General features: G+C 32.8%; 1 protein-coding gene across 2 annotated transcripts; it reads left to right on the top strand.

Annotated features, from left to right (window-relative positions):
- Window positions 1-8124: 8124 nt before the first annotated feature.
- LOC136224127 (uncharacterized) lies at window positions 8125-11867 on the top strand. 2 transcript variants are annotated; one of them, XM_066012383.1, is made up of 6 exons: window positions 8125-8461; window positions 8595-8694; window positions 8885-8955; window positions 9236-9292; window positions 11102-11350; window positions 11445-11867. In XM_066012383.1, the coding sequence occupies exons 1-6, from the start codon at window positions 8333-8335 to the stop codon at window positions 11520-11522; spliced, it is 684 nt and encodes a 227-aa protein (XP_065868455.1). In that variant the 5' UTR covers window positions 8125-8332; the 3' UTR covers window positions 11523-11867. The 2 variants fall into 2 exon arrangements, with proteins under 2 accessions (XP_065868455.1, XP_065868454.1); XM_066012382.1 differs by having other exon boundaries at window positions 8126-8461; window positions 11449-11867.
- Window positions 11868-14182: the final 2315 nt, after the last annotated feature.

The raw sequence follows: 14182 nt of genomic DNA, 5'->3' as shown, positions 1-14182 counted from the left end.
AGTAGGTCCATCATATTATTATAAGGTCCTTAAGTTTTATTTTAATCAATTCTTTAGTTCTTCCATTTGTTTTTGTAGATGAAAGTCCAAGTTGTCCCTAATTATTTACATAAAAAAAACTTATCTTTTAATGCCAAAATTTAATCTAAATAGTAATAAATTTTATGAAGTATAATTGTATATATTAATCATTAAAAATGTATTTTTATTCTATTAAATTTTTATTTTTTTAATATAATGTCTTTAATCTAACATTAAATATTAATAAAAAAAATTTAAAATCATATTTTTTTCTTCATTTATAAAATTTATTAGAGATAAATAAAGATTACTTTTTACAAAATTTATATAGTTTTGCTCCTGGATTGTGCGTTAGTGCACATGGCTGAACTTCAGGCGGTTTTATTTGCAATTTCTTATGCTTTTTTCACGTGGGTGGCGCAAGCTTTGGGTTGAGAGTGATTCTTCTTATGTTGTGCATCTGTTTCGTTCTCGATTTATGGTTCCGTTGACAATGAGGGTGGATTGGCAGAACTGTTTGGATCATATGTTACAGATGGAAGTAGTTTTTTCTCATGTGTTCAGGGAAGGTAATCAAGTTGCGGATAAGTTGGCTAATTTTGGAAGAGTTAGTTCGGATTTTTGTTGGTGGGATGGAATTCCGGATTTTTGTTCTTTTCTCCTTCGCGATAATGCTTTAGGTAGGGATTCTTTCCGTTTTGTTTAGTTGTTGTTTTTGGATGCTCTGTTGTTAATTTTTTTTGCTTTTGCTTTTAATAATATTGGGTATCACCCAGCCTTATTCAAAAAATATAGTTTTGCTCCTATTTTGATAATTTTTAAAATATTTTTCATTCATTTTTTTAGTCAATAAATTTTAGGCTATTAAATTAAAGTTATATAATTATATAAAATTCAATAAATTAATTACTCAATAATGTAGAGATTATGTAGGAAAAATGAGAAAAAAAATAAAATAGAAAAAATAGATGTTTTATTATTCAAATATAGAGTAAAAGGTAATTTTGGTATTTTGAAATTTATTTAGGAGAATTTGACCATTGACTCAAACATAAATACTAAGGAGTTGATGAACACAAAAATTCAGAGACTATAAGTAAAAATTTAGAAACCTTATAATTATTTACTCTACAATATATGATTAGTAATATAGATCTCACTGTTATAAAGATTTGCATTATGAGAGGTACCCATGATGAAAATATTATTAAAATTCTCCCCATTTATCATTATAAAAAATGTCATTTCAAATTCAATAATTCGAAATTATACTATTTAAGGAATAATTTACTTAATTAATTTTTTAAAATAAAGTTGAACGATAAGTCGGCGCTGAAGTTTTTTTATTATAATACTATATAGTATTTTTGTTATATAAAATGTGACCGCTCACTCCATGACTTTAGCCAATGAAATGTAAATATAATAATTAGAAAATAAGCTTTAACCAGAGTCAAAGAACAGACAATGAAGGGCCGAGAGATATTTGGCAATGCCTGTGCGAGAAGAAGATATATATCACTTCCATTTTAGAAAAATGTTTTATTATTATTTTTAAAGAGTAATTGTTTATGTGGAAACTTGGAGCCAAATTATTGCCCCTTCGGACCAGATTATTGGGGCGTCGAGTTTGCATGGTTAGTCATTGCCCGATGTGCGTGACAGAGATTGAACATGGTTGGCACATGTTCTCTAATTATCCGTATGCAACTATGTGCTTGATGGAAGTTGAACATGGTTGGCACATGTTCTCTGGTTGTCTGTGACTATGTGCTGGATGGAAACTGGATTGGAGGCTCTAGGAGAGGAGTGAGAATGGGTTGAAGATTGGATATTATACATGTGTGCTACAGTACGGTCCGATATAGCTAGTAGATATTTCGTCGTATTATGGACGATTTGGTATCAGCGGAACCGGCAGCTTATGGAAAGGGAGTTGTCGTCCGCCAGCAGTAGCTTTGGTTGAATCATGCCGCTTTGTGACTAACTGCAAGGCTGGTATGAGCCAGGTGCGAGTTTGCTGGAGCTGCTCTGGTACAGACTGCTGATACGAGATTGCAGAAGTGGCTCCCTTCACGGGCGGGTGTGCTCAAGTGCAATATAGATGCCGCGTTATTTATGGAGGAGCAAAGCTTCGGTACAGAAGCCGTGTTACGAGATTCTAGTGGTTGTTTCCTGGGATGTCGAAGTACGACTACTGCGAGCATCATTGCTGTCCTAAAAGGTGACTCTAGCAAGTGCATTAGGTACAAGTAATAAAATGTAAGTAAAGTATCGTTCTCCACAGGGATTGATGAAGAATTCTAAATGAAAAACCTTATGAAACAGGGTGTTCAGAGTAACATTAACTTCTTTCTTTTGAATGAGGATTAGTTTCATACGATTTGATTAGAATGATGTAAAAGCAGGTGATCTATAGAGAATGAGTTCACAGAACAATGATTTATCACAATAAGAGGAAGAGAACAAGCTAAGCCTTGCATGAACATGATGTTTACAGTTAACTTTTCTCTATTTATTCATGAATGTAATATGATGTGGGTCAAGGTATCTACTTTACACTCACTCAAGTCAACTTTCGTGTGTTCTTGAAATTCTAAGATTTACTAGACATTTAAGCGTCCCGAAATGTTTTTCTTTCTTGCATTAAATATGAAGTAGCATTCGGTTGACTACTTACTTATAATGATGAGTGAACAACCACATAAGGTGCAATAACTCCCCATCAATGGAGTTAGGTCGGGAAATTAAAAGAGCTCCCGTAGAAGATGAAGTTCAGATCTCCAAAAATTATCCAAAGTCAAGTCTCCCTCTCTCCTCTAATCAGTTCTCTATTTAATTAGGAGAGAAGAAATAAAATATAATAAAAGGTACATAAAAGCAGATTGTTCAGAACGCAAGTACAGATATTTTTATAAACTAATATTGATTATGACCACTTGATCCCGCCTCCTTTCCTTGCTATCCTCCATCGCTTTACACTGTTGCCTTTTAGTCCGTAAGGTTTCCTTTTCCTGCAAAACAGGCTGTGTGACAACTGTATCTACTTGACTTTCCAAAATCTGCAACAAAGGCCCTTTAGTCCGAAATTAATAACAAATAACAGCCCATTAAGCCCATTTTTAGTGCAATAACATATGGTTATTAGGGTCAATTATGAACCCATCAATCATTCAAGCCCCATTAGCCGAGGCCTTGGCGCTTCGGGAAGGCATGGTTTGGGTAAGCTCGCTTCAACATGTGCATGTGATCTTTGAGGTAGATGCTAAACAGGTCGTGGAGTCGGTCTATTCGAGTAGGCGGGATATCTCCGATTTTGGAGGTGTTATTGAGGATATTCGGCTTCTAATTCATCAACATCATGGATTCTCTGTGATTTATGTTTTGCGATAAGCGAACGAGACTACCCATGTTTTGACTCGCCACTCTTATTCCACTACTACTCTTTTATTTCTATTACTATTCCTGAGTTTTTGCACTCATTATTATATAGGGATGTTTCTGAGTTTTAATCCATTTTTTACCTTTCTATTGAGAAAAAAAAATTAAAATATTCTCAAATATTTTATAGGTTTTTTATTGATTAATTTAAGAAATAACACTGAAAAATAAAAAAAATATATATTATCTTCACAATACATTGCGCAAACAACAGAGCTTAAGTGAAATTGTAATCCACGTATATCATAGTGAATATATGCAAGAGTTTTGATTTACCAATATATTCAATTTTCAAAAAAAAAAAAATTATTTAATTAAGGTATTATACAAATTATGCTAACAATCGTATATTCTACATTTATTAATAATTGTTTATAAAGTTTTTTAGCAAATTCGATATATAAAATTTATTGTTTTTTATTTGAGACTCAACTAAACAAATATGGTGAATGATGATTATTTCGTAATATTTCAATAATTTTGATTTTCATACAGTCATAAAGTTTAGAGCAAAATAATAGGGGTAGAATATTACACATTTCTAAAAGAAATTAGTCAGATTAGAGTTATATGAGTAATTAACATTAACATCTAATTACCATCTATAAATAGATAGTTATAGTTCTGACTCTAATGATTTAATTGAATATTAGAGTCGTAATAGAAAAAAGTATCTCTCTCTCTCTTTGGTGGTTGTCGTACCCTTGCTCTCTCCTCTTAGTCCATCGCTCTTACTTTATGGATTATCATATGTTATCTCAATGTGTCTCAGTGTAGTTATTTCGTAGTTAGTAATACACAATATTGGTTCGTTCTTCTGCTGCAATTAATCTGAATGAATTCTACGCTATAATAGGTAACTCGAAAATTCATTATTGCATCTATATTCGTATTAGTATATGAATTTCCCGACTCTTTAGAACTTTCTTAATCAAGAACACAATTACCAAAAAGTTGAAAATATTTGGGGGTGGGACTATTTGTTTAGATCGCATAGTTCTATCTATCAGGCTGCTTTATCGCAATTGCTCTCGATGGAAAATTTGATACATGGTCTTGTTCTTGGATGCGAGGCAAGAGGATGACTAATGGTGTTGGCATTTGTTCAATTTAGACATGTTTAATGTGGCTTCGGCTTTTCATCTGACACAAAACTACCCCTAATAGCTCGAATCTCCTTGTGTGGGTGTTGGTGTGATAGCTTGGGATCCTTGAGCGGATGCCCTATTTTGTGTGGCTGTTATTCCGGAATGGCATTCTCACTAATTTAAATCATGTGGCTCCTCACTTCTATACTTATGTTTCCTGCAACGTGTGCTCTCTCTTGGAGTCTACAATACATATTCTTCGCGATTGTCGTGAGGTGAAGGATATGTGGCACCCTTGGTTCCGATCGAAGATAGAGCTGGGTTTTTTAATTCAGATATGAGGAGCTAGTTTCAGAGTAGTTTTTCTAAGAATGGAGCGTGGTATGGGGCTCTGATTGGAAGGTTGTTTTTGTCACTGTGATGTGGTGGTTATGGCGTTGGAGGTGCCAACGTGTTTTCGAGCCTAATACAGCCCATTGTGCGAACAAAATTGAGTTTCTTAAATTGCAAGTTACTGATTTTGAACACACTTTTGTTTTTTTAGAGGAGTATATTGTTAGGAGTCCTTTGAGGGAAGTGTTGGTTTGGTGAAAGCCTCCTGATCTGAGGTGGGTGAAAGTGAACAACAATGGTGCGATTAGGGGTGATCCAGACCTTTCCTCTGTGGGGGGCCTTTTGCATGACACGAGTGAGACTTGCCTCCAGGGTTTGGGATTAATATCATGGTGTGCACAACTTTCCTTATGGAATTATGAGGGCCTTTTTTTATATGGAGTAGTGTGGACTAAAGGGTATCAAAAGGTTATCTTTGATCTTGATTCTACGGTCATGGTACGGAAGCATCGACATCATCTATATTGGCTTATTGGTAAGTGTCGTAAGTTGTATGATTATGATTGGGATGTGAAGATTGTTCATATGCTTTGTTAGGACAATAAAGGTGTTGATTGGATGGCTAACTACGTAGGACGTTTATCCTTGAATTGTCACGAGTGTGACGTGTAAGGAAATAGATACATGCAAAGGTAATGAGGAAAAAAATTTATTTCCTTCAAAACTATAGATCAATTGTGTTTGTTATTTAATATTGAAACAATTATATATCAAGCAGGATTTGAAGAAATACCTCTTGAAGCATTCTATTATTGAGGCAGCGATCCACCGAAGATTTTTGCGGTTGGAAGTGGTGATCCTTATATCAACTTTGCAAACAATCAAGCATAGATTGTTTGTGATTAAGATCCACCTGAACCAATACGAAAAACGGTGGAGAAATGAATTGAGAATAATGAGTTTCAGCTAGGTTAACTTTTGGAGGCTTGAAAGATTTAGAATTGTCTAACTATTAGAATGACAAACCTAGCCCCTTTTTATAGTGTACCGTCTCCCTTGTGAAAAAGAGAATTTAATTCTTTTCCAACTCTAATTAGGATATGTTATATATAAGACTTAATACATCAATTGCCTCCACAGATTAAGATCCTTCAATCATGCCTAAGATTAATGAATCCTAAAAAGATTACACATGTCCTTCATGGAGTCTAAGGAAAAGGTTCTAACACCGACTGCTGGTTTTACCATTCGAGCTTTTTATCAATAGAATGTGACTCTATACTCAAGGTACATACATTGATACATTGATCTATTGCAGTTACTCTCAATTGCCTTATGCTCTGAATCTTGTACTCTCCTAACTTAGGCATGAGAGTGGGATCGCTTGGCAATAGTCTCGTCTTGATCTTTTTTTGTCTTAATTCATGCACCAGATAAGTCTCCTTAGTCACCAGAGCACTACCCAATATAAAATCTCGTATCAAATTAATGCGGTGAGCGTAGATCAAACCAACTAAGCGATCATGACACATCAAGAAAAGACAATTAACACACCATTCTCACGATGTGTCTATGAATCCAGAACTCCACTTGACGTAAGAGGTAACTAGTTGGATTTCCTTTAGATAACCCCTGAACTCGACCAACGTATAAGGGAATGATTAGGTCCTCCGATCCTTTCAGTAGGAAACTCATGGACCATATCAACAAACAACTCCTTTACGATATGAGCACTATGCAACAAGCTACTAACAAGCATGCAACAACAGTGGGTGAGCTTCAACAAAAAAAAGTTGGTTGCAGCTTTGGGATGGAAAAAAGACATGATTCTATAGCCAGCTCCATCAAACAACATAGTGTCTGCGATTCTCGTCGAAGGAGAAATGCAGCGCAGGAGTACCATCGAGACGGTGTATGAGGAAAGGTTTGGGACAAGTAGTAAACTCCAAAATGCTTTTAATATTTTCTTTTATTGGTCTACATGTCTTGATAGGTTATAATGCTCCTTAATAAGGAAAATGTATAGAAGTCTTTTATACTTGTGTTATATCATAACTCAATCCATCTAAGAAAATGGGGTAAAGGTACAAAAAATACTTCTAGTATTTACAGTCAAGAACAAATGTACCCCTAACATCTAAAATTGTGCACTTTTATCCCTAATGTTGTCAGCGAAAAGCCATTTTACCTCAAATGTTGACAAGTTGAGTCAATTTTAGGCATTATTGTAAAACACAAATATTTTGTTCCTTATTCTGCACCAATTGCATATCAGTTCATTAAAAAAAGATTTCATATTTTCTGTGATTTAATAACAGAATTGGAGGTTAATATTTATTAATTCGGCGAAATATTTTGATTTTTTTTATCCAACTCATAAAATAGACTATATCTTTTTTAATTTTTTTTCCACATCTAATCATATCTTTATGATCTGTCACTAATGAGTGATAAAATGACTCGCATGTAAAGTGTAGATGATAAGATTCATGATCGAGAAGACAGTTTGATAAATTATTTCTACAATTGACTCAACTTAACAACGTTAGAGGTAAAATTGCGTTTGGCTACCAAACTTAGAGGTAAAATTGCATAATTTTACATGTTAAGAATAAAATTGCTCTCAGCTAAAAACCGTTTAGAGTATTTTACAATTTTTATTTTCCGAATTTTAATTAGAAAAATGATTTTTAATGTGAAAATGGGTAATATTACAAGTTCCGTAGAAAAAGTCCAATTCTAGAGCTATTAAGAGGGTGTTTGGTTACATACTTTTCAACTCATGTTTACTTTTTCATTTTAAAATACAGAGTTTTAAGTGTTTGGTTAGACAAATCCTGTTTGTCTTGCAGGTGAAAAGTAGTGTTTACAAAAGCGGGGAATCCTTACTTTTTGTAAAAGTAGTCTTTTCGAAAGACAAACAACAAACCGTAATAGGAACAGTAAACAGTAAACACGAACAACAAACAGCAAGTAGCCAACCCAAATAATTAATTAATTTATTATTAGAAGGGTAAAGAGAAAGTAGAGGGACCATTGTTTATGTGATGACGAATAGGAATAGCAGTAAGTATAAACAAAGAAGCTTCTGGACACCAAAACAAAACTACCCAAAATATCCCCCTCCTCTCTCTTCCAATCTCTGCCGTCCACAAATCTCTACCTTATCTCTCAGATATTTTCTTATTTAAACTTTAAATAAATAAATATTACTTTTTAAGTAACAAATTCTATAAATCGCCCGCTTCTCGACTCTTCTTGCGGTCCTTCCCCTCCTATGAAAGCAGAGAGAAATAAAAAAAAAAACATTTTATTTTATTTAATCTCATTCATTATAAAGATGCAACCTTTTCTCTTTTATTTTCCTCTTACACATAACACCTAAATCTTGCCTTATTGCAAGAAGAAGAAGAAGGTATAATCAATTTCTAGTGATTTTAGAGGAAGAAATGGCTAACCAAGAACAAGATAAAAGCACAAGCAGAAGCAGAAACAGCACAGATTTCTATCAAGTTTTGGGGTTGGATAAGGAATGCACTCCCTCTGACCTTAGGACTGCATATAAAAAACTTGCACTGGTACTTCTTACCTTTTTTTTTTTTTTTTTTTTTAATTCAGTTTGTCAATTTTTGTTGATTTAGATCATATGTTTAGGCTGTTAGCCCGTGTTAAAATGTCATAATTATATTGATTGGGTTCGTTGCGGGATAGAAATGGCACCCAGATCGGTGTGCGGCGTCACCAGGGAGTTCAAAGTTGGAGAAAGAAGAAGCAAAACAGAATTTTCAGGCAATACAAAAGGCCTATTCTGGTAATTTTGATTATTTATTTTTAAATGTCCTAGGGTTGCATTATTAATATTAATACCAAAGAAAACTTTTTATATTTAATAAATAAACAACTTAGGATTTTATATTATTATTTAATTAATTTTTGTTTGTGTAGAATGGAATGGATGTATTATTATTAATATTGTGTGTCTTGTTCTACTTTCTGTATAGTTCTCTCTGACGACAACAAGAGGTTCTTGTACGATGTAGGTCTTTATGACAGTGATGATGACGACGAAAATGTATACTTTCTTTTTCTTTTTCTTCGATTTTACAACCACTCCTTTTTCTTTTCATTAATTTTTAAACGTGCCCACATAATAATACATTTTGCATTACCTGCTTTCATTTATTTTTCTTTACTTTTTTTATAATCTAGAGTTTCTTAATTTTTATATAAATAATTAATTAATCAAATATTATTGACTAAGATTTAAGTGCATATTTCTTTAAAAAAAATGATTTAAGTGCATAAAGAATTAAGATTATTAATTGAATTATTATTATTATTATTATGTGCAGGGAATGGGTGGTTTTCTTAATGAAATGGCAGAGATGATAAGCCAAACAAAGCCTAATGTAAGCTCTTCTATTCTGTTTTGTAATATTGGAAAGAAAAATACTCATGATCATACCATATAATTTGCAATTTTATTATTATTTATTTTTTTGCAATTTAAACCTTATAATGGGATCAGATAAATATCATAATTTTGGCACCACCTACACATAGATCCATACAGGTAGTGTGGGACTCACCTCATTGTATCAAATAAATTTTTTAAATTAGGACCTTTTTGGTGCATTCATGGTGATATGATGTACTACTTGTTCATTTTCATGAACACACTGGATATAAATGGGTCCCATTCAATAAGAGTTCACTGTAACTAGTGGCAAATCTAGCCTGTGTTCGGACACTTCGTCTTTCCAGCTCCCGATTCCACCGTTCATCCCTCTAATTTTGATTTACATTGATCGATTTTTAGTATTATTTCGGACTAAATCCCTATTTTGTTCATGTATATCTCAAATTTTGTCATTTGATTCTTGTGATATCATTTGATAATATTTTTTTATTGGAATATTTTCATAAATGACATTTAATTCGTTTTCGATTGAAAACTAATGGATTTGTTTTTTTTGGGTTAAGGTGCAAAAATACCCCTAACGTTTTGGGTCAAGAGTAATTTTACCCCTAACGTTTAAAATTGTGCAATTTTACCCCTAACGTTTGTAGTCAAGAGCAATTTTACCCCTAACGTTGATAAATTGGGTCAATTTCAGAAATAATTCATCAAACTGTCTTCTCGGTCATGAATCTTATCATCTACACTTTACATGTGCGTCATTTTATCAGTAACAAATCATAAACATATGTTGGGATGTGAAAAAAAAATAATAAAATAAAAAATATACGGTCTTTTGTACGAATTAGACAAAAAAATTCACCGAATTTGTAAACAATAATCTCCCAATTTTATTATTAAATTACAAAAAACATGAAATCTTTTTTTTAGAATGAATTGATATGCAATTGGTGCAAAATAATGAATAAAAATATCCGTGTTTTATAATAGTGTCTGGAATTGACCCAAATTACCAACGTTAGGGGTAAAATTGTTCTTGGCTACAAACGTTAGGGGTAAACTTGCATAATTTTAGACGTTAGGGGTAAAATTGCTCTTGACCCAAAACGTTAGGGGTATTTTTGCACCTTAACCCTTTTTTTTTTTTGTCACATGACACAATTTCTGATACATAACATGTAAATATAATAATTTTTTTATATTCTTTTTCCATAGACTTAATATGTAGATAAATAAGAAAAAATCAACTCCTTATTTATATATATGAAATCTATATAGGAAAAAAATTTATATCAATTGCTATGTATATATATGCCATATATTAAAAAATTATGTAATGTGGTAAGAAATTTAACCAATCAGTTAGTTTTCCATTCAAATTAATGTCACATATGAGAATAGTTTAAGTACAAAAATTGCCAAATGATACTACATTGGTAAAAAATGGGTTCAATTTTATTATTTCAATATTTTAAAATGATTAAGTTAATTTAAGATTTATATTTGACTTCGACATTGGCTGCAAAGATAAAACTAGCCCTCTGGGTGTAGATTAATAGCTCTACTACTAACTGTAAGTTGTAGCCAGTGGGGTCATTTCCATGCTCTCTAGAGCTACAAACCCCCAACTTTAAATCGTATCGTGTCAATCCAGTTGTTTCTGTTAATCATAACCTAGGTGATATGTGATGTTATTTTTCATTGATCTGAGTCTAATAATGTAACGATTTAACGAAAAGATGATAAACGAATGATTGAGAATACATGTAAGGTCTTGTGACGGATGTGAATTTGACAGGAAAATAGAAATGAGAGTTTTGAGGAATTGCAAGAGCTGTTTGAAGAAATGTTTCATGATGACATAGCTTCATTTGAAGCTATTGATACCTCTTCTTATAGCGGAAGTTCAAGCTCGAGCAGCAATCAGAATTCGACCGGGATGATGAATTTCGGGGGGAATGAGGCTGGGATGATGAATTTCGGGGGGAATGAGGCGGAGAATTCGTCTAGCTTCAGTTGTCATCATCCCCAGAAATTTTGTTTAGGGGTAAGTAAATAAGTTCCTAATTGCTATTATGATTCCATTAGAGATATCAAATGGCATTGAGTCATTTATTTGTGATTGATTGATGAACATAAAGTCAGGTGGAACATCAACAAAGTTTCAAGAAGGGGAAAGCAGCCAGAAAAGGAATTCAAGGAATCGGAGGAGGCAGTAGTCGTCGGACAAATGGTAGTTTTATCTGGCATTGATCGGTGTATCCGCCTTCCATGCAGGCGGGGCAATGGGATTTTCTGCTTCATGAATCTTGATGCGGATGTAACTGCCCGCATTCCGGCAAATTCGCCAGAATGAGTGCTATGCCGAGCCAATTCAATCAATTGGCAAAAGTTTCGAACCCGACAAGTCAAAGAACAAAGAAGAGCTAAGACTAATGTAATCTGTCTAACAATGATATAAGTTTTGTATAATAGTTGTAGTTGTTGTTTCGTTCTGCTGTTTATCTTTACTTGTTACAGTTGTTGTTAGTTATAAATAAAATTCGCTAAACTTAAAAAATCTACATTGAAATTTAATAAAAAAAAGCAATTTTTTTTTTTTTGAAGAGGAGGAAAAAAAATCTACATTGAAAGTATAAAAATTAGTAAATAGTTTTTTATTTCTAAATTTAATAATTAATTAAGTACAAACATATAATATATACATATTGATGGGTAGAAACATCAATAGTTTCTACTAGTAACATTATAACTCTGGATAAGAACAAATTTTGTAATTTAATAAATGTATTACAAAATTAATGAATGATGAAGTGAAAATAAGTATTTAATAGTAATTTGTAGTAATATAATAAGAAAAAAGGATAATATAGTTAAACTTATTCAAATAATTATTTTATTGATTTACATTTTAATATTATAATAACATAAAGTTTAAAAAAGTTTATGCTTAGAATCATGACATGAAACAAAGTTTATAATTCTATCAAAAATAAAACAAAGTTTATAGTCACATGGTTTTTTAGATTAAAAATAGGATATAATTAATTAAAATTATAATCCATAAATGCATCAGAGAATATTGAATGTGTATTTTTAATATTATAAATTGTGATAGAGCAATAATTGGCAGTGTTTAAAATTATTGTTAGTATAACGGTAAAAAATCATAATCCACTTAAAATCGATTTCGTAATCTTTTTATTTAGAAATAACTTTATGATCTTTTTATGAGCGAGATTTATGTGATGATAGAAAAAAGACATTTTTGTTTTTTTAATAAAGGAAAACTGATAACACAACACTTATAAATAGAACCATCAATAAAAGGTAAAAAAAACAAAAACTACTAATAAAAAAAAGAAAATATGGAATTTATCGTACTAAACAATCAAAAAATTTAGGGTAAATTCCAAAAACAACCCCTGTGGTTTCATGTTGTTAAAAAAAAAACCTCTGTGGTTTGTTTTTTTTTAAAAAGGACCGTGGTTTATGCCGTTACCCGAAAAACGGAAAAAGAGCTTAACACTGTTAAAAGTGCTGACGCAGCAAGGAGTAAAGTTGGAAAAATATTTTTTTTATTTTCTTCTTCTTCTTCTTTTTCTTCCTCTCTCTCTCTTCTCTTCTTCTTCTTTTTTTCATCTTTTTTTTCTTTTTTTTCTTTTAATTTCCAGAATTCTGGACGTCTGGAAATCTGCGACGCATATCTCACCCTCACCTGGACTAAAAACTTCGATAATCTCTCTGATTGGTACACTCATCTTCTCCAAAATTCACCTTCCAAAACAATTCACATCCATGTTCTTCAAAACACGATCACCGTAAATCCGTAAAAGGTCGAATACATCCTCAAAACGAATTTCAATAACTTTCCTAAAGGAAAACGTTTTTCTGCAATTTTGGGGGATTTTCTCGGCCACGGAATCTTCAACGTCGATGACTATTCATGGAGGTTTCAGAGAAAAATGGCAAGTTTAGAACTCGATAGCTTTTCAATTAGAGCATACGCTTTTGAAATTTTTCATTGGGCGATCGAAAATCGTCTATGTCCACTTTTATCTCCAGTTTCTGAGCTGAGTAAGAACCGAATTGATTTACAAGATTTTTTCCGGCGATTCAGTTTCGACTGTATCTGCAAATTTTCGTTTGGTGTAGAACCGAGGTGTTTGGAGATTACTCTTCCGGTCACCACTTTTGCTGTGGCTTTTGATCTTGCGTCGAAGTTATCAGCGGAGAGAGCTATGGCGGTGTCGCCGGTGGTCTAGAGGATTAAGAGGTGGCTGAATTTGGGGACGGAGAAGGATATGAAAGAATCGATTAAAGTGATTAATGTTTTGGTCGGAGAAGTTATAAATCAACGGTGGAAATGGGAGGAAGAAGAAGGAGGAGGAGAGAGAGGGGGAATAAAATAAAATGGAAAAGAGTTTAACACTGTTAAAAATGCTGACGCATCAAGGGGTAAAGTTGGAAAAAGATTTTTTTTTATTTTCTTCTTTTTATTTTTTTTTCTTCTTCTCTTTCTCCTCCTCCTCCTCTTCTTCTTTTTCTTCTTCTTCTTCTTCTTCCTCCTCTCTCTCTCTTCTCTTCTTCTTCTTTTTTTCATCTTTTTTTTCTTCTTTTTTTTTAATTTCCAGAATTCTTGAATTTTTCAGAATTCTGGACGTCTGGAAATCTGCGACGCATATCTCACCCTCACCTGGACTAAAAACCTCGATAATCTCTCCGATTGGTACACTCATCTTCTCCAAAATTCACCTTCCAAAACAATTCACATTCATGTTCTTCAAAACACGATCACCGCAAATCCGTAAATCGTCGAATACATCCTCAAAACGAATTTCAATAACTTCCCTAAAGGAAAACTTTTTTCTGCAATTTT

Source organism: Euphorbia lathyris, chromosome 3 (assembly GCF_963576675.1).
Source record: "Euphorbia lathyris chromosome 3, ddEupLath1.1, whole genome shotgun sequence".
Classification (NCBI taxonomy): Eukaryota; Viridiplantae; Streptophyta; class Magnoliopsida; order Malpighiales; family Euphorbiaceae; genus Euphorbia; species Euphorbia lathyris.
Note: the sequence above shows the minus strand (reverse complement) of the source record. Positions and strands in the feature narration are given on the sequence as shown.